We start from the raw sequence: 21,288 nt of genomic DNA, 5'->3' as shown, positions 1-21,288 counted from the left end.
TGAGTCTGGTCTGCTTGAGGTTTCTTCCTCAGAGGGAGTTTTTCCTTACCACTGCTGCTCTGGGGGTTGGTAAGGTTAGACCTTACTTGTGTGAAGCACCTTGAGGCAACTCTGTTGTGATTTGGTGCTATATAAATGAAAATAAATTGAAAAAATTGAAAATTGGATCAGGACCTGTACTCATCCATCAAAATTACATTTGTATGGTGTGGAAGAGTCCAACATAGAGACATCCACTTACAAGGTACAATGGATCACAAACCTCATGGTTTGGGTCATTTCATGGTTTATAGCCAGGGATCAGATCATTTTTTGGATCAGCAAAAATATCTAACTTTACTTTCCCCTTATTGAAGGACCTTTTGCCCATGGTCCTGAATGAAAACAAGATGTAGAATGTTTAAATAATATTTAAAAGTCAAATAGAACACCCTCTTGCTAGGTACTGCAGCCCAGTCTAATGCCTTTTTTGTGCTCCTGTCACAAAATGAGTCACATTTTCGTGACACAGGTTTTGTTATTTTACTATTTCTAACCCTAACCCTTCCCATAACTCTAACCGTAACATCACAAATGGTGTGATATTGGGTTGGAAATGCCAGGCACAATCTGTGGTGCTGGACATCATCTAATTTCTGCAATGTATTAGTGCAATTCCTCCCGTGCGTGCATGCCACTTGCAAAAAGCCTGCAAAAATCTTTACTAACAGCTGTGACCCTGCCTGCATTAGGCTCAGTGAGATCAGGAGGGCACCGGGAAAAATGCAGTGGACACACTCCAAGTGTGTGCTTGGACTTGGACTTGATCAGGTTGCTGCGAACCAAGTGCAAAGTGGCACATGCTGCTTTTAACATGCTACCTCCACATTAATGCATAACTGGTCTAAATACAGTACACAACTAATTCAATTTACCTGCAAATTTGCTTCAAATTTCTGCAATTATTACTTTAAAAATAAGTATCTGTGAGAATGACTCTCACACAATTATTTAAACTTAATAATAATTATAGTAATAATAACCTTTATTTAACCAAATAGAGTCCCACTGAGAGTGAAACCTCTTTTACAAGGGTGACCTGGCCAAGAAAGGCAGCAGCACACATCATCATGGTCAGATTAACGCCATCATGAGAACGTTAATGACAAATAGAATGCAAAAAATACATCATCATACATCATTTTGGTCATAATAAAGTGGAGCAAAAAAGTCAGAAATAGATTTGAGTTTAGAAACTCAGGCATTGTGCAAAAGAGTTCTGTTCACGATCTCTTAAGATGGAGTGGAAGATTTTCAAAGAGGTCAAGCCAGACAGTTTCAGTTCGGATTGGAGAACATTCCAATCAGATGGAGCAGAAAAACTAAAATCTTTCTTTCCTGCGTCAGTGCAAACACGAGGTACATGAACACATAACATGTCATTGGAGCATAGAGCATAACGGCTATCAGATCTCTTTAGTAAACTGGATAAATAGGTTGAACCAGTCCAAGTCATCACCAGAGTCATCTCGTGTGTATATTGCCGTATAGTCAAAGAGGGCATGCCAGCTTTGGCATACAACTCACAAATTTTGCAAATTATCCATAGTTCCAAGCAAAACAACAAAAATAATCCAGCATGCCAAACTGTGGGAGGTGGTCTATACAGATCACGGATCAACTATTGTCAGTCACACTACTTTGTACTTTTGATTCATGTCCTGAGACTGGAACTGTAGTCAGTGATGTGGGGCGACAGCGAGATGTTTGTGGTACTAGGTCTCTTCGGAGAATCCTTGGTTACCACTGGAATGACTTTGTGTTCAATGAATAGTTACTTTGGGAGACTAAGGCCGGGTTCACACAGCAGGATAATTAGGACCATATCGGACCCGATCTTCCCCTTCCGACAATCTTAAGGATGCCCCGACAATCGTGATGACACTAAAGATAATCTTATCAGATATTCCTCCCGTGTGTGGTGTGTTAAGAACGCTCTGATCTGCTCAGAAGGACGTCAGGAGCGCTCCGATCGCAAATCGGGGATATTCAACATGTTGGATTTTTTTGGCCCAATATCGCAGCGTGTGTTGTGTCCTCTGACCACAAACGAGCACGCAGTCTGCTGAATGTGATGTGCAGCCAATCAGAAAGTGAGGTGATGGAAGCACAGAGCGGACAATAAAATCAAAACAGCTGTTCTGACTTACTAGAAAGTCCGGTGGTCGCGCTGTCTCCACTCCTTTAAAGAATGCCTTTTCTTTTTCTTTTTGTATTGTTTTTTCCCTCTATTTTAAATAGTCCACAAAGTATCTCCGTTTGTTTACTCTGAAGTCACGTTTAATCTCGAGAGATTTTGCGAGATTTCCTGTCTGACCTGAGAATGAAATCTGTTTGTGTGTGGTGTTGTTGTCCTTACCGTGTGGCTGAACACCACACACTGTACAACCAAACCTGTTAGATCTATGATTTTTTATCTTCACGTGTGTGGTCTCTCAAGTTTTAGAAACCTAAACATAATTTTAAAATCCTGTTGTGTGACGATCACTTACAATTAGAAGGGAATGTCACCTATGCCCTTTCGGCCATGTGGACAGGGTGGAGAGGTGGACACAGAACCACAGCACTACACTTTGCCAGTTGGATCATGGACCACATGCCAAATGTGCACATTAGTGAGGTGCAGTAGCTTTGAAAGTGACTGCACATTAATAATGACATATAAATGCTCTTATCTGTTACATGAATGAGTTGGGGTTTTGTATGTGTGTGCATGTGCGTGTGAAAAAAAAATTAGACAAACTCTAGTCTCATGATGCACAAAAAACGTTGTAGTAAATATTGTTGCTCTATTCTTGTAGCTGATTCAAAGAGTAAAAATGCTACAAAACAAAGTATTTTACTTCCTTGTAGGTGCACAGCCAAGTCCTGTTAGCACTTTAAAGTAAATGACGTTGTTTTGGCTACTTTGTACAGGGTGCTGTACGGCAACAAGATCACGGAGCTGCCCAAAGGATTATTTGATGGACTGGTTTCCTTGCAGCTGCTGTAAGTACCGTTTGTCTGCTCTGTTGTTGTGAAGGTACTTGTGTGTATGCGTGTTGACCCATCACCACACTGTAAAACACATGACTAGACTCAGGCAAAGGTTGCAAAATGTAAAATAAGTTAAAAACTCTCACTCACCATCTGACACCCATAGGCTTTAACTGCTGCTGATTCATTCAGAAGAAACTGCGGTGTCAATTAATTCAAAGAAGTGATTTCAAAATGTGATATACCTGCTTGTTTACGAAGAAAAATAATCAATACCCGGTGAATTGTGCATCTTTTCAAAGGAGTCATATTATGCACCTTCGCAGCAAGCTATTATAGGTCACCTACTGCAGGGCCAAGAAATCCTTAGCATTACCATCACCAATAAGCTAGTTTGAGCCAGGCACATTCAGTCAGGTCCATAAGTACTTGGATAGTGACACAATCTTTACATTTTTACCTCTATGCACAACCACAATGGAGTTGAAATGACCTTTCATGAAGTGCAGCTATTTGTTATACACAGTCCAGCCATTTTCAGAGGCCATACGTAGTTGAACAAAATAAATATTCGGGCAAGAATGAGAGTAGTGAGTTAACCACCAAGACACACGTGACCATTCTGAAGGAGTTACGGGCTTTTGACTCTTGCATCCCCAGTTATACAGCTTAATCATCTTTGTTTGCTAGCAAGGTACAGTTGGCTAGTTAACGGCTAAATTAACGGTAGCTCATCTGGCTATAGGTAGTCTACTTTTGAGATTTACACTTTTATTTTACTTGGTGTAGATTTTTAATGGTTCTTCAGTTTATGGGTTCCTTAATAGATATCAATAGATAGTATCTAAGTTTGGGGTTTCCATTAAAAAGCATGTAGAGTATGGAATTTGTCTTCCTATAGTAAGCTAGTAGGGTGAACTTTAGATAGAAACCTAAAACATATTACATATTCTGTTTCTATAATAACATAACCATATTTATAGCTTACCCTACTAGCTATAATTTAGTTTTATAACAAGTCCACAGACTAGGTAGATGTATACTACAATCTTCTCCTGTATGAACATTTAAGTTTCAGGAGCTAACTCCTATAATATTATGTCGTTACTATATTTCTTGTATATGTTGTTTACTGCCCTGATTGTGTAAATGTCACTTATATACATGCTGTCCATATTTCTGAGCCACTTAGGTGGGTAAGGAGAGTTCCCATGGGATTAAAAAAAAAGCCTTTCAACCTACCATCCCTGGTTCTCAAGACCAGGCACCTAAGTGGCTCTAGTCTTTTTTTAGATATTCAGAAGTACCTTAGTATACACTAGTAGAGTTCTTCCTTATATTTTGAATGTACTACAATAGAAGATATACCTTATGGAATTTTCATGGCACAGAACAAAGAGGGATTTTCATTCAAGAAAGCAGATAAAGTCTAGGCTCAAGGTTCCCATGCAACTTCTGGCAAACTGTAACTGAAATTTCACATCATCTTTCTTAAGAAAATCCTGCTTTGTTCTGTCAATCATTGGTGAGACATGTATTTTGGCATGTTTTATTGGCCTCAGTCATCATTGTCAATTGGACCAGTTGTTTATGAACTTAGCCTGTAAGAAAGGCCATTTTGTTCACCATCAGCTGCTCACTCCAAATAATGGTCATGGGGGGCTGGAGCCTATCCCAGCAGTCATAGGGTTTGAGGCGGGGTACACCCTGGACAGGACGCCAGTTTGTCGCAGAGCCACATACAGACAAACACATTCACACCCACATGCACACCTACTGACAATTTAAAGTTTCCAATTCACCTAGCATGCATGTCTTTGGCTGTGTCGAAGCACCTGGAGAGAACCCACACAAACATGGGGAGCACATGCAAACCCCATATAGAAAGGCCACAGGTGGGAATTGATCCCATGGCCTTCTTGCTGTGAGGAAACAGTGCCCTGATTTTTATTCAGCTTTCTGAAAACATTCGGTGTGACCTGGAATACAAACGGTGAAAGTTTGGGGCATATATCCATGAAAGTGCCAGGAAATTTTTATAAAAGAATTATGAAGCGGATTACTGAACAACTAATGATCCCATTTTCATGAAAGTTGCTGAAATGGTTGAGCCTTACTGTTAAAACAACTACACCATAAAATTTTCATAATGAGTAGGTTTGACTGCAAAGGGATTTCATAACTTGGCGACTACATGTCCCATCCACAGCAGATTACTTCTTTTTTTTTTTTACCTCTCATCACAGCCAAGGACATCCTTATAGGTCATTGTGCTTCACGATGCTGCAGTACTTTGGCAGTGAATCAAGCATGAGGTACTTTAGTATTCACCTGTAATCACCGGATCAAATCACAAGAATTATTACTAATTTATGGCAGAATCTCCTCTCGGTGTGCTTCCCCCATCTGTAAGTGTGATGTCAGCACATCTGCAGGGACATTTCTCTGAAACAATCCATGAAACAAACGGCCACACAAGTAATAAATTGTAATGTTTTAGCTGCTGTAACATTTAATGTCTAGCGAGAGAAAACATGTAGTCGTCTTGGACACAGAGTCACAATGCAGCAGTGCGTCAGCGTACGTGTCCTCCTATAACGGCTACATATATGGCATATGGTCCTCACAAGTGCCGCAGTCCACACTGCAGAAAGAGCTAATGTTCTGGGCTTTTCTGTCGTAAAGTGAAGCGAAGCAAAGAGAATGAGGATGAGTGAATCTAACCCGCAAACACCTTTTACAGGCTTAGGTGGATCATTTGGATGCATAACGCGTCGTCAGAGAAGCAGCGGGTGGGAGATGGCTGGAAAGATAGATAGATGAATAGGTGGAGGGAGGGAGGGAAATGAACAGATTTGGAGAAATGCTGAAATGGAAATGGCGGAGGAAACTGCAGGGAAATCTGAAGTTTGCGTTTGCATGTCGGATTATGTCTGTCATAAAATTATTAACACATTGCAAAGATGCGCAAATCTCAGATCAGTATATTGTGCCGCTGCAGACATAAACTGCTTTCACTGCTTTATATTTGGTTGTGCATGCACCTGTGGATACTCTAGTGGGATAATTATAAGGGATTATATTATGCAAAACCTTTTTCAATCAACCTTTTACAGCTAAGAGTGATTGGATTTCACGTGAAACATCCTCATAACCCCACAATTTCATGTGTACAGAAAACAAACCTCTACCTTAAGCGCCTTGGGGCAACTGTTTGTTGTGATTTGGCGCTATATAAAAAAATTGATTGATTGATTGATTGACCTTCCATTTAATACAAAAACCACAGAAATAAAGTATTTCTTGCACAACTGAAAATGGGGTATTTTTAGGATATCACCTCAGTTTTGAAGGTATATTTGTGGTTCCAAACTTTAATATCTGATTACAAGACATCCAGGTCCCGAACTTCCTTCCCGTGGTAACCAGTGCACAGTGCAACACACGTCATTCTTAATGTACAACTGGCACTGTTGTAATTTTCAAATCTAGCATATATATTGTGTAAAATTGCACTCATTTGTGTGCCAGTGGGCAAACTGGTCTTAAAATGAGAAGTGGTGAGGGACGATGTTGGTGCAGGAGCCCCTGAGGCTAGTTGGTGCCTGTGCTTATCTCCGGTTTCCGTAGTGTGAAGCAGACTCCCCCAGGATGGAGCACCAGTCTGACCCACGTTACTTCACCGGCCGAGGCCAGCAGCCATTTACAGCTGGGTGAACTGAGGCAAAGCAGATTAACTGCCTTGTCCAGGGACACAGACAGACAGCATGAGGATGATTCAAGCGCCTACAGATTGGACAGCCAGGTCCTTAGCCACTAAGCTACCTGCTCCACTGTATAAGGACAACTAGATTTTTTATCAGGATGTCTGGATGTTCTTTTACAGAGAAATCAGATAAAACCATAGTTAACTCTTGAAACTTTCTCAAAATTTACATCAGGTAGGTCAGTCGGTTATGGTGTTGGGTAACCAACATGTAGACTTTTGTTTGATTCCAGATCATACCATCTGTCTTTGTACTTGGACAAGACCAGTTCATGTCCACTATGTCTGTCCACCCAGGTGTAAATGGGTAGGCTACCAGTGTTGGCTGGGGAAGTAACCTGCACTGGACTGGCATCCTTTACAAAATCTGGAGATAAGCACCAGCACCAAAGAGCTTCATGGCCAATCCTACGCATATCGTAGCACCCTATTTTGTACTAACATAATGAATTTTATAAAGACTAAAAATGAGTTGACACCCACACCCCCAAAAATGCATTTATCATTTTATTTTATTTATCTTACAAGAAAGATTATGAAGGGGCCTGGTAACTTAGACTGGCATGTTGAAGTGATATACAGTATGACCCTTTTAAAGTTTTCTGGTTGAGTTTGCCCTACTTTTCCTACATATGGAAAATTTATATTCATATCTTCTCACACCATTAGTTAGTCCCACACAGACACTGCCTGCAAGTGTTGATGCTCACTCAGCAGGTGTCGTAAAAGTCGGTACCTTTTAATATTTCACCCCTTACAGACAGAAACTTATCATCTCCTAAAAGCCAGTTAGATATTTTCCCATGCAGCTTTGCAATTATAAATTATTTATCAGCTTTCACTGATGAAGTCAGTAAGCATGTCAGCTGCCCTCTTCAAATTCAGATTTTGGCGCTCGTCCCCACAATGGTGAAGATGTTTGTTGCTTTGTCGCTGTTGGTCTGTTTGCACAGTCTGCAGTGCTTTGTTTTACTGGTGCAACTTCAAGTAATTAGTTCCTCCTGTGAGCTGCTTAATGAGGCGTGTATATGTCGCAGAGCAGCACGTGAGCGCACAAATGTGCATGCGCTTGTTAGGATGACTTGGGATCGTAAGGCTCAACTGGCCAACTTCGTCACCTGTCAAACAAAGAAAGCAGTGATAGAGAGACAAGCCGCAAAGAGCAAAAAGATGGACAGTGAGGCAGGCGAGTACCAGGAGAAGGGAGAAGTCCCGAGGAAATCCAGTCTGGTTATAAGAGCTAATGAATTGTTGCTGTGGCTGAAGGGAAGGATGGAGGTGCAAACCTCTCCTGTCATTTACCAATTGCTCCTATCACACTCTTCCTTCTCCCTCGCTCTCTGTCACACATTTTGACTGTCAGCCTCTCTAATGTATATCTGCACCACTCCAGATTAAAATTGTCTGTTTCGCTTCATTTTATTCCTCTCTGTCACGTCTGTATTCTTCTATCTCCTCGCTCCAGCCGTATATTTTCCCTCACCATCTGTCTGTCCCGTCAAAACAAGTTATTACACTCTTACCCAACAGATATTCTCCAGCTCAGGAAGAGAAAGTGAAAGCATATAAAACCACAATTTTCAGATTAATGTACCACTGCTAAAATACGGTGCATCTGGAAAGTATTCATTTGGAAAGTATTCACTTCACTTTTTCCAGATTTTATATTACAGCCTTATTCCAAAATGGAGTAAACTGATTTTTTTTTCCCCATAAAAAGTCTACTCACAACACCCCATAATGACAACATGAAAACAATTTTTTTTAAATATTGCAAATTAATTAAAAATCAAAAACTAAGAAATCACATGTACATAGGTATTCACAACCTTTGCTCAATACTTTATTGATGCACCTTTAGCAGCAATTACAGCCTCAGGTCTTCTTGAATATGATGCCACAAGCTTGATGCACTTGTCTTTGGGCAGTTTTGTCCATTCCTCTTTGCAGCAGGTCTCTAGCTCCATCAGGTTGGATGGGGAGCATCAGTGCACAGCCATTTTCAGATCTCTCCAGAGATGTTCAATTGGATTCAGGTCTGGGTTCTGGCTGGGCCACTCAAGGACATTCACAGAGTTGTCCTGAAGCCACTCCTTTGATATCTTGGCTGTGTGCTTAGGGTCATTGTCCTGCTAAAAGATGAACCGTCACCCCAGCTTGAGGTCAAGAGCGCTCTGGAGCAGGTTTCCATCCAGAATTTCTGTGTACATTGCTGCATTCATCTTTCCTTCAATCCCGACTAGTCTCCCAGTTTCTGTCGATGAAAAACAACCCCACAGCATGATGCTGCCACCACCATGCTTCACTGTAGGGATGGTGCCTGGTTTCCTCCAAACATGATGCCTGGCATTCACACCAAAAAGTTCTCCACAGAGGAATGCTGAAGCTCTGACAGAGTGACCATCGAGTTCTTGATCAGCTGACTAAGGCCCTTCTCCCCAATCGCTCAGTTTGGATGGGCAGCCAGCTCTAGGAAGAGTCCTCATGGATCTGAACTTCTTCCATTTATGGATGATGGAGGCCACTGTTCTCATTGGGACCTTCAAAGCAGCAGAAATGTTTACGTACCCTTCCCCAGATTTGTACCTTGAGATAATCCCGTCTCTGAGGTCTATAGACAGTTCCTTTGACTTCATGCTTGGTTTGTGCTCTGATGTTCACTGCCAACTATGGGACCTTATATGTCAACGGGTGTGTGCCTTTCCAAATCGTGCCCAATCAACTGAATTTACCCCAGGTGGACTACAATGAAACTGTAGAAACATCTCAAGGATGATCAGTGGAAACAGGATGCACCTGAGCTCAATTTTGAGCTTCATGGCAAAGGCTGTGAATACTTATGTACATGTGATTCCTTAGTTTTATTTTTAATAAATTTTCAAAAAAAGACAATTTTCACATTGTCATTATGGGGTATTGTGTGTAGAATTTTGTGGACAAAAATGAATTTCATTCATTTTGGAATAAGGCTGTAACATAACAAAATATAGAAAAGGTGACGTGCTGTCAATACTTTCCAGATGCACTGTACACATATAATCATGACTGTGTAGTGGAAGTGCATTTATGGGCTGAGAGATGAAAAGGGGCGGTGGGGGGGGGGGGGGGGTGTGAAAGGTACAGTTGCCAATAAGGACTACAGCACTTTCAAATTAAGACAACACTTTATGTCCTTGGCGGATGTAATAAGTTATTGCATGTATATCTGTTTGTCTTCTCTGGCTTTACAAGTGTGTTCTTTCTTTCTTTCTTTTCTTTTTCTGTAAGTAAGTTATTCCTGCTTATGCTTGGGTTGTTTTAATTTGGAAGTATCATGATGCCTCTCAGCCACCTTAGAAAAGAGATAAGCTATATACGTAAAAGTACATCTGGATAACGAAAGCTGATCAATTCTTTTTTGTTTTTTCAGGCTGCTGAATGCCAACAAAATCAACTGTCTGAGAGTCAACACCTTCCAAGATCTGCAGAATCTTAACCTGCTGTCACTGTATGACAACAAACTGCAAACAATCAGCAAAGGGCTCTTCACTCCTCTGCGAGCCATCAAAACTCTGTAAGTACAAATTGTTCCAAATCAAAGCAAATTCTTTTAGGTTTAGATGCCGTAATTCTTTTTAATTTTGTTAAGCTTGAAGTTTTCATAAACTTGTGTGTGTCAGAACAACATCATCATGAACGTGTGTGTGTATGTGTGTGTGAGAATGGGTGAATGTGAGGCATTAGTGTAAAGCACTTTGAGCTTCTGATATAGATGGAAAAATGCAGTCCATCATCATGAAGATAATGTCACAAAAGAAGGCAGTCAAGAGATTCTGTGATGTTTTTTATTACCTGCCTTTCTCTGCCATTTAGCAGAGGTCACACTGTGCACTCCCATCTTTGTGTTTGTCTGTTTGCATTCTTTATATCTCGAGGATCACAAAACCCATAGTTTGGATCAGATCACTGTTTTAAGTCACAGATCAATTCATTTTCAGATCTGCAAAATACATAATCTTTTAAAATAAAATACTTTATTGTTATATTAAATTGTAATATGAATAGGATCAGTGAATAAACCATAGCTTTTGTCAAAATTAAAAGTAAAAGAAAAAAAATGGAACAAAGTTGATCTAAGTTTATAACTTCAATTTATTTTACAAAAAAATATGGATGTCTACATTGTCTGGTGAGAGGGTAATAATAATTAGAACTAATATAACTAATATAACCATTTATCCCCATTATTTGTCTGTTTGCATATTTTAAAATTCTGGGACTTGGTTGATTACATCACAATACAAATAATGTATGAATTTAAAAATAAACTTTTACCTCAACATAACCAGGATCTATTTAAAATGAGGGAGTGCAATTATAATTTGAGAGGAACATTATTATTTGAGAAATTAAAGACTCAAACTACTGTAAAAAGTCATTGTGTTTCTGTTAAAGGTGTTAACATTTAAAAAAATGTCCTAAGAACATTAAATTATTTGGTACCTTAGTTGGCTTTAAAAAGCTATATAAAAACAATATACTTACTTGTTATAGTATGAAGAAATAGGTTTAGCAACTTTGCAATTGTTTTTGGATTCTGCATTGTGCACTATTGTTTGGTTCTGTTGAGCAATTTTAGTTCATTGATTAATTTATATTGTTTGCACTTGTTTCTTTGGTATTTGTTGTTCTTCATTTTTTGTGGTAAAAGGGGTGGATGTTTTTAAGCTTTTGCTTCTGCCTACAAACTTTCAGCCACACGGGTACACTGTTAAATTGTTCTTTTTATGTTTTTTTTTTTTTTTTTGGCTTGTTTGTTTATTGTTGAATCTGTGCACCAAATAAACTCATTCATTCATTCATTCATTCCATTTATAACTTTATTTATAACTAATTTGGGATAAAAACATTAGTCATACTCACTGATCTGAATTTATTCAGATGATCCTCCAAGCAGACGCTTGAAAAAGCCGATACAATACGATATATTTTGAACCAAACCAATTTATAAAACAAAACTATTCGATTAATTGGGAGCAACAATCAATGAAGTACTTGGGCATTCACCTATCAAAAGACTTTGGAAACCTGAAAGCGTCAAATTATGGTAAGGTAATATCAATTATAAAAGCTGATTTACCAAAATGGAACTTAATCCCTTTTTTAAGCTTGGTATCAAGAGTGGAGGTGATTAAGATGAATATAGTGCCACGCTTGCTATATATATATTTCAAAACCTTCCGATTGAGTTAACAGAGAAGGATTTTAGAGAATGGGACAAATTTATATCTAGATACATATGGCAGGATGCTAGACTGCGTATTAAATATAGAACTCTTCAATTGCCAAAAAAGGGCGGTCTAGCTTTACCTTGCCTTAAGAGCTATTACCAAGCTGCTCACTTGAAGGTCCTGCTGGGTTTATGTGATCCAGTAAAAGCTTTTTTGTGTGATGTGCAATTACAGAAAATCTGGAGACAAAATGTGAATCCTTGGCTGTGGGTATCTCTGAGGTTGTGGTCCGAAATCCTGAAAAAGTACAACTTGATAGAAAAATGCAGGCTATCGAGACCACTGCATTTGGTGCAAAATCAGTATCATATACGGTATATGATACTGATTTTGCACCAAATGCAGTGGACGGCACATTTAAAATGTGGGAACATGGTCCAAAAATGTATTGGGTGGTAATTAAAAAGAGATGAAGTGATGATTTTTCAGAAGTTTTTGGTCTTGGCAATCAGGATTTTCATAGATACCTACAGCTAAGGCATTATATACAGCAAAAAAAAATAAAAAATAGGAATGTTAATATTTCTCAGTTAAATATACTTAAAATTTTCCTGGCTTCATATAAATCAGAGTTAAGTAGTAAAGTTATTTCAAAACTATATATAGCTCTAGAGGAGTTAAATGGGGATGCCACAGGATATGTGAAGGAAAGGTGGGAGAGTGAAACAAACCTTGAAATTTTGGAAGGGGATTGGGAACAAATGATTTCATATCAGTGGAAAGCAGTAGTTCCTTGTTTTGGAGAGAATAAGGGTGGAAAAATGTTATACATTTTTTCATTACTCTTGCGCAAAGAAAGTATGCTGATACTAAATGGTGGAGGTTGCAAGGTCTGTCCAAAAAGTATCGGACCTTCTTATTTTTTGCAAAAACCATATGGATTTGAATCACGTGTGATTGCATCAGCCAAGCTTGAACCTTCGTGCGCCGTGATGAAGCCTCACAGGACATGTTGGGGCATGTCCAGCTCATGCACAATTTCTCGGATAGTCACACGACTAAAAAGCCACCGACAGCCATCTGAAATCCATCTCAAAGCTGTCCTGTGAGACCAACACGGAGGTGGTTTTGTCCCACGCAATGAGCGGCATGGTGGCGCATCCATCCACTTCTTTTTCCATGAAAAAACTCCTGTAAAAGTGGAATGTGCCAAAAAAGTGCTGATGTCCACGCCTTATGCCTTTTTTGTGGAAGTCAGACAATGTCCCGGATCAACAAAGCCTTCACGTTGGAAATTATCTGGTTGTTTCAGTGGGGTGTCAGCCTGTCGGAGCGCGCCACGCTCTCAGACGCTGTGGGCGGTCTTTAAACCGGCTGGAGCACTCCTTAATCTGTGTAATCCCCATAAAATGGTCCCTGAAAGCCATCTGAATTTTCCGAATGGTGTCCACCTGGAGGTCTCTCACAGTTTCTGGAAAAATTTGATGCAGCAAAGCTCCAAATCGTTCAGACATTTATTCGCAATAAAAATCCAACGAGAGGGGTGGACCACTGCTCACACAAAGCCTGCTCACAGGCGAATGACGCAACCGACAGGCGTGAAAAAACTCACGCATGCGCACGAAGGTTCAAGCTTGGCTGATGCAATCACACGTGATTCAAATCCATATGGTTTTTGCAAAAAATAAAAAGGTCCAATACTTTTTGGACAGACCTCGTATGTGGTGAGGATAAAGCAGATCACTTCCACATCTTCTGGGGTTGCCCCTTAATAATTCAATACTGGACTGAAATTTAAAAAAGTTATAGATTAAGTACTACATATTAAAATTCCACTAAGGTTTGAAATTGTGTATTTGGGTAAAATTGAAATGTTGAACTTAAGAAGAAAAGATGATTATAAAATTATGAGAATCATGCTCTTGGTTAGTAAAAAGGCAATCACCAGAAGATGGCAAACAGACCTGGTCCCCAAGGTGGAGGAATGGGTTGATGTCATGTTGAATATATACACTGTGGAGAAAGTGACCGCATCTGTTAGACTAGAAGTAGACAAATTCAATAATGTCTGGAAGGGATGGCTACAATACGTTAGACAATACAGATGAGATTTTGTATAGGACATTACTGCACGTCAGGAACATTTCTATATGTCATTTTTTGTCATCCCCCCCCTTTTCTTCTGCTTTGAGTGGACTTTAATGTGACATTAAGTGGACTCTTGGATACATAAAGACTTTGAATGATGTTTCTGTACACCCTGGTTTGAAGCTACATTGTTCTTGTTTCAAGGCTGAATAAAATATAAATTAAAAAAAAAAGGGAAATTCATCTTGGACTCATATACTGCATATAATGCACAATAAAAACAAAAACAATAAAAACTGCAAAAACAATAAAATCAATAAATACCACATCCAATATAAACACCACCGCATAAATATGAATATAAATATGACACAACAAACTAACAGTATAACAGACAATCAATCAATATTTATTATTCCAGATTATTATTACTGTTATTACTCTTCAGATACTTTGAAAGTTGTTTGCACTGACAGAAAACAGTGTGCAGTCAATAGAGCCAGGTGTACTGTCAGTGGAATCAGCTGATTCATGGTCAAGGCACTAAAAAGCAGAATCTGAGTGAGAGAATGTCGTTGGAAAAAACATAATTTTCGTCAAATATGTTATAAATAACTGAAGGTTTTTTTAATGGTGTATTTAGATACTATTGGCTTATTAACTGAAAAGCTGTTTATCATGACTAAAAGTAATTGCAGTTTTTCTCTTGCTTATTATGGTGCTGTCCACATTTATGATATTATGTCACAAGAAATGTCTATTTGGTGTTTCTATTCTTCTATTAATGATGTTACTTGATCTGCTGCACCACGGGGTGTCTTAAAGCATTAAATGAGCCAGGCATTATATCAACTTTGATATTTCCAGTGTTGTTATTTAATCTATAAATGCCCAAATATGTGCAACACTCTATAAAGATGTCAGTGTTGCAGCTGACTGAATAATGCGTTATTAAAAAAAGTGATAGATACAATTAAACCTATTTCTATGAAACAGCATGATTCAAGTTAACATAAAGGAAAACTGTATGTTCTCCTTTTCCTCTTCTTACTGTTCATATCTGTTCTGTCTTCCTTCACACCCCCCCCCCCCCAAAAAAAAAATCCCCTGCAGTCATCTGGCTCAGAATCCGTTTATGTGTGACTGTCACCTAAAGTGGCTCGCAGACTACCTGTTTGACAACCCCATTGAGACCAGCGGAGCTCGCTGCAGCCACCCCAGACGGCTGGCCAACAAACGCATCAGCCAAGTCAAAGGCAAGAAGTTCAGGTGCACAGGTACGAAGTCAATCCGCACACGTGCTTTTCTCACACATAAACACACTTACGGTGCATGACGACCAACAAAGATTCACACTTGGAAATGGTAAGACAATAACGTGCAAAATATATTTTATGCATGTAGTCAAGTCAGTGTGTGTCAAGGCTAGAACAGGGCTGCCCAATTTGGAGCCCACAGGTCATGTTTGGCTCACCTTCCTTTTGTTTTGTCCTGCCATGGAAACTGACAAGTTCTGTGCATTTTAATAGTTTTTATTATTTTGGCTTTTTATTTTACATTTACAGTGTCCCAGGGGTGGTGGCCAAGTGGTTAGTGCACCTTGTTTCAATGCAGAAGCTTCCCTGTTCAAATCTCACCTCTGCCACATTTCTCCATGTAATGTGGCAGAGGTGAGACTTGAACAGGGAACCTTCAGCATGTAAAATAAAAAGTCAAAATAAAATAAAATAAAAAAAAACAATTAAAATGTAATGTGGAGTTGTACCAGGAAGCATATATGGTGTAAAACTCATTTCATTCAACATGTGGCAAACCTGAGTGAAAACAGAGGAGCAGCCGAAGGCACTTACTTTATTTTACATTAAGAATGTTAATTTTCTATAAAATATAATACATTTCATATTTTGCATTCTTCTGGCCACTCCCAATTTGTCTCTTTAAATGTTTTTTTCTTCATAGCTTACACCAACTGTTATGCTTCGTTATCATGTTACGAGTAACGTATGTCATAGAATCCAATGGATGTTGACCTTGTTTGACCATTACTTTGGAGAAGGCGCACTCAACAGGGTCAAAACTATTCTATTTATTAATCCTATTAGCACAAATAATAATTTGCATCATTTTTTTAACCAACTTTATTCTTTGACTACAAACTGAAATTGATCACCCACTTTTTCTGTTTTTACTCCATAACTCCCAAACAATCAGTCGTAGATAGTCCAAACTATACCTTTTTGGACTCCCTATGATCAGCAAATTAATGTGGTATACTATTCAATATAAGTGGAGCATTTTTAAATTTGCATGTAATCCTTCATTGACCCCTACCTGGTGAAAGCCACCACCCTGGGATAGTCATCATACATTTTGTGTAGCCCATAGTCAACCTGATGTCACGCCAGATCATGATGGCATCATGATCTGTGATTTAATCTATTAGTTTGCAAGACTGTCATAAAATTTGTCACATTTTTCTGATGTATCATCAAATTTGGGGTGATGACACAGGGAGGGGAAGGGAGTTATGGTTAGGAGTATGCTTAAAGCTAGAGTTAGGTAATCGGTAGGGTTGAAAATAGATAAACATGACCACGTCAGGAAAATGTGACTCAATTTGTGACGGTCTCACAAAAAAAGCATGAGACTAAGTTGGCTGTAGTATACCGAGTCTGGATTGTGTTGTTTAGTCCTCTTAAGTGGTACTGATAGGTCAAAATTAGCTTCTGGCTCATGGACTATACAGATTAGTTGATGGCCCTTCAAAGGAAATAATTTGGATGACTCTGGTCTGGAGTCTTCCATATGTTTTCAAGCGCACATCGAGACCAAACCTTTCTTTTATCAGTATCGTTATCTGTGCCAATCAACTACGTCAGGCTGTCCAATCACAGCTACTGGAGCTGGTCACTCCTTCAGGGTTATGATGGAGTGTTGGTGGCTTCCATCACTTGTCTCCATTTTACAGTTACTCAGTGTCTGAGTGTCTGATCTTGGCACCAACTATTATGTTACATTTAACACCAACCAATGAATGTATAAAACACACCTGGCTATGAAACAGTTCAACAAACAAGTGCCCAATTACTTTTGGTCCCTTTAAAAACGTGGGACCAAAGTGTTGTAGCTCTTACACCTAGGTCCAGTACAAACATTATTGGCTTTTAACTATAATGTGCCACGATGGCTACCTAAAATAATCATTTAAAACACACATACAGCATCGTTAGAACTGTGTATTTGAATCCAGTCTCGTATTGTCTTTGTTTCTCTGCCTCTGAATACTTCATGTTAACACGGGCTGATCTCTGTGTGCGTGTCTGTAACGCTGAGGTTTCCACAGTCCCACTTTGAAACTGTATGACACATCTCCTTGAAATTTGGCACGCAGCTTCATCTCAGCATTGGCCAGTACATATTAATTTTCATCACAATTCTGCCACAGTCTGAAAATTTATTAGGGTTCAAATAAACCATGTTTTCCCCTATCGGACGACCACACAGCTTCACCTCGGCCGGAGCCAGTGCATACCACGGTTTCCTCCTCATACTATTGTATTACTGCTGTTTTCTTTCATTAGAGTCATGGACCTGACTAATTACAGAATACTGAAGGATCTCAATCATCATCTCAGCTTGGACTGCGCTCATTTATGTGTGCATGTGAACGAGCTCCCGAAAACACTTCACCGTCAGTGCTTTTCTGAAGTGGCTCTTCAGTTGACTTTTTTTTTTTCCTCTATCTGAATTTAAATGGCTTTTTGATAATTCACTGGGAAATACATATTTAAAATTCACTTTACAAACAACTGTCGCAGCCAAATCAGCAGTTTAAAAGGCTGTAAAAGAGCAGAACTTGTCACTTCATCGGTTGTGCTCGTACACGTGATGTGCAGCTAAAATTGATTTTGAATAGTTGCACCACTCTTACCCCCCCCCACACACACACACACACACACACTCCCCAAGGAAACTGCTAATGTGCATTACTGTAAGCCGATGATTCCCAAATTGGGATGCGAGTGGAGTCAAATACAAAGCCATGGGTGGAGGGTGGGGTCGCTCTGTGGGAAATGACTATTAGGGGAAAAATGTGAGGTTCAAAAAAAAAAAATGTGGCTGTGATTCATATTGAAATAAAAAAAGTCAGTTAATTCAGACAACATGTTAAATACAAGATTTTTGACTGGACATTTTATTGTGTATCTACTTTTTTCTCCTCATTCGTATGTCAGAGTTTTATGAGCCTTTTTTGGGATTCAGTATGTTGCTCAAAGACACTTCAACATTCAACAGCATTTGGGGATCAAATCCAGCATGCAGTTGGTTTCTGAATAACATGATGCACCACATAAACTGTAGATACTCCAATACAAATGGAAACAACACAAATGAAAGGCATCAGAGGGCTGATGTATATATATCCTGTTCACTCTACACATGATATAAATGTACAAGTAAATATGTATTTGTCTGTAAAGTTTTGTTGCTGTGTATGTCTTCATCATATGACTTCTGTGTTACTCCATTATGAAGTCATTCATACAAATCCATCACAAACATTTTGGTGATCAATACATGCTATAGATCATCCATCTAGACTTCTTAGTTGTTGCGATACACCAAAAAGGCGTGTCAGGGAACATGTTTTCTTTCACCTTTGGCCTTTGACCAAACTGCTCCAAAATGTAATCACCTCTTGATATCTATCCGTGTAATATTCCCCCCCATGTTTGAAGGAAATCTGTCCAGCTGTTTCTGAGTTGTTTTGTCTGCAGACACGCACACACAAACACACACACACATAAGTGAAAACAAGAAGCTGCTTCACCGCTTCATCCTAATTCAAGTAAAAATGAAAAGAACCCAAATCCAGGCTTGCTCTTCAATTCCTTATCAGTCTTACAAAAGTGCTGATTGTGGTCAAAGTGCAGTGGTGTATCTCTTAATGTGTAACGTTATGAGGTTAACTTGAATTTTATTTGGGGTGGCACGAACACCAGAAACAGAACAAACAAAATGGTGGGAAACAAATGGCTTGGAAGACATTTCAAGTCTACAAGCACAATATTGATGGTTTCTGTTTGGCTGTTGTCAGAAGCGTACCTCCAAGATAATTTATGATTTCAGCCCCTCCTCTGTGTGTTTTTAAATGGTGCATCCCGGCCTAATTTCCAACACACAATGGTATTAAATTGCAGATGCTTTTATCCAAAGTGCTTTGCAGCATTATGAGCCCCTTTGGTGCGTTTTTAGCAAGGGAGGTCTCAAAGGTAAGCAACCTGCTAATGTTCATGCTCAGACACATGAGCACATCAAGATAACTGGATTCCTAAAGCTCCTAAAGCTGGTACTGGCTGTCCTCTTTGCTTCAGACCTTCTCATCTCCATTCCTGTCCCTCACCTTGCATTTCCTCCCTCCTCCTCTCTTGATGTGCCTGGACATTTTCTCTCTTGCTGGGGCAGTCGTCTGGCCCCGCCTCTCCTTCCTGTGTGGACCTGCAGCTGTCCTTTCGCCTCCCCTTCCTGTATGGACCCCACCCCTGGTCGATGCAGCTCTCTGTTGCCCCACCTTCCTCTTTGTGTGGACCTGCATTCTGATTGGCTTGTGCAGCTGTCTCTTGTGCTTGATCTAACCATGTGGCCCCACCTGTTGTAGCATCACATGGTTCCGTCAAGCGCCAGGGACCGCTTAGCACACACCCGCCTGCCTCTCCCAGCCAATCACATGCCTTGGAGCAGAATCCAACACTTGCCATATGTTTGTGTGCGTTATCGGAGGGCGTCTCAGACCCGGGGGGGAGCAGAAATGTGGGTATAATAAATGCACATCTATGAGAATCATTTGACAATCTGACATTTAAAAGTTGTAATCAGCAGTGAGCATCATTACGTAACTCTTCTGCTGCTACTTGGGGTTTGAGGAAAGAAAGGGACTGGAGTTTTGATTGAAGATGTTTTCCTGTTCGTCTCAAAGGCTTCTTTTTGCGCAAGCTATTGTGCGTAATAGTGCAATTACTTATCTTCTTTCGCTCCCCCAAACACTGTGAGATTATTTTTTGCCGTTGTTAGTCAACATTTCTCTGTCAAAAATGTTTTGTTTTTTTTTCTTGAAGACTGGTTGGCTGACTCGGGAAATTCAGTGTGACAAATTGACAACCAGTTAACAGTAACGTAAGCTCTGACTAAGCTCTAACAGTGTTGAAATGTTGCCATTAAATTCTACCATTGGTACGATGGTGCGTTAGGGCCATTGTAGAGGTGGGAAAGGAGGTGCTTGTTGGTAATCCAAGATAAAACTCTATTTACTGAGGTTAAAGTAAAAAACTTACAAGAAAAAAAAACTTAAACGAGTGTGGATTTTATCAGTTATGTACCCATATTCAAGCTGTTATACCTCTGTTACAGCGTTTGAGCCACTTGCAAAGTGAACCTGTTCTATAATGAAAATCAACTTTTTTCTGCTCATAAAACTACCACAGTTTTTTTGTTGTTGTTTTGTCACAAATGCATGACTTTTCATAAATTTGTAGGGATTATTATTATTAGTGATAGTACTAGTACACTCTATGAAATAAAATGTTGAATTTAATTGATAAAGTTAAGGTAACTTTTTCCACATAACATTGTCAATTAAGTGCAAAACAATATTGTAGTTGAAATTAATTACATCAAATGAAACATTATTACTTAAATCCCTAAAATTAATAATTGCAAGTATATTGAAAATAATAGTATTAATTACATGTAACACCCCTGTGTTTCATTTCTTAGAGTGGTTGTAGTATTTTAAAATAAAGGCCCTTGTGATCTTTATTTAACTTTATTTTCTGGTAAATTAGATTTTGTTTTGTTATTTTTTTGGGGGGGGGGGTATTTTTTTTTAACTAATTTATGATTTCATTATCTTGGAGAATATCAAAGTATTTTCTCATGAATTTACAAGGCTTTGTCTCACAAATAAATGTATAATTGTATAATTTAAGACAATATATGAGGTTTTTACATTTTAAACTTAAACCCCCAAAATCTTGGAATATTCCCTCCTTGTCTTGATCCTTTATTTATTTATTTAACCTTCAGTGAACTTAATATGCCATTATACATTGGTGCAACCATATCAATGTCCAAGAAGTCCAATGTGTTGGGAAAGTGTAGTGACACGGACCCACAACAGGGGGCGCAAATGAACGGTCAATAGATGAGCCA

The 21,288-nt window shown here is 39.2% G+C and overlaps 1 protein-coding gene across 1 annotated transcript in view; it reads left to right on the top strand.

The window, feature by feature from the left end:
• The window catches only part of slit3 (slit homolog 3 (Drosophila)), a 713,397-nt gene that overhangs the window by 533,478 nt on the left and 158,631 nt on the right, over window positions 1-21,288 (top strand). Inside the window, exons 12-14 of the mRNA XM_034181986.1 lie at window positions 2,956-3,027; window positions 10,191-10,334; window positions 15,193-15,356. Of these exons, the coding sequence (XP_034037877.1) occupies window positions 2,956-3,027; window positions 10,191-10,334; window positions 15,193-15,356 (380 nt within the window). The remainder of the gene's footprint in view (window positions 1-2,955; window positions 3,028-10,190; window positions 10,335-15,192; window positions 15,357-21,288) is intronic.

Source organism: Thalassophryne amazonica, chromosome 11 (assembly GCF_902500255.1).
Source record: "Thalassophryne amazonica chromosome 11, fThaAma1.1, whole genome shotgun sequence".
NCBI classification, from domain to species: domain Eukaryota; kingdom Metazoa; phylum Chordata; class Actinopteri; order Batrachoidiformes; family Batrachoididae; genus Thalassophryne; species Thalassophryne amazonica.
This window is presented reverse-complemented; position numbering and strand designations above follow the sequence as displayed.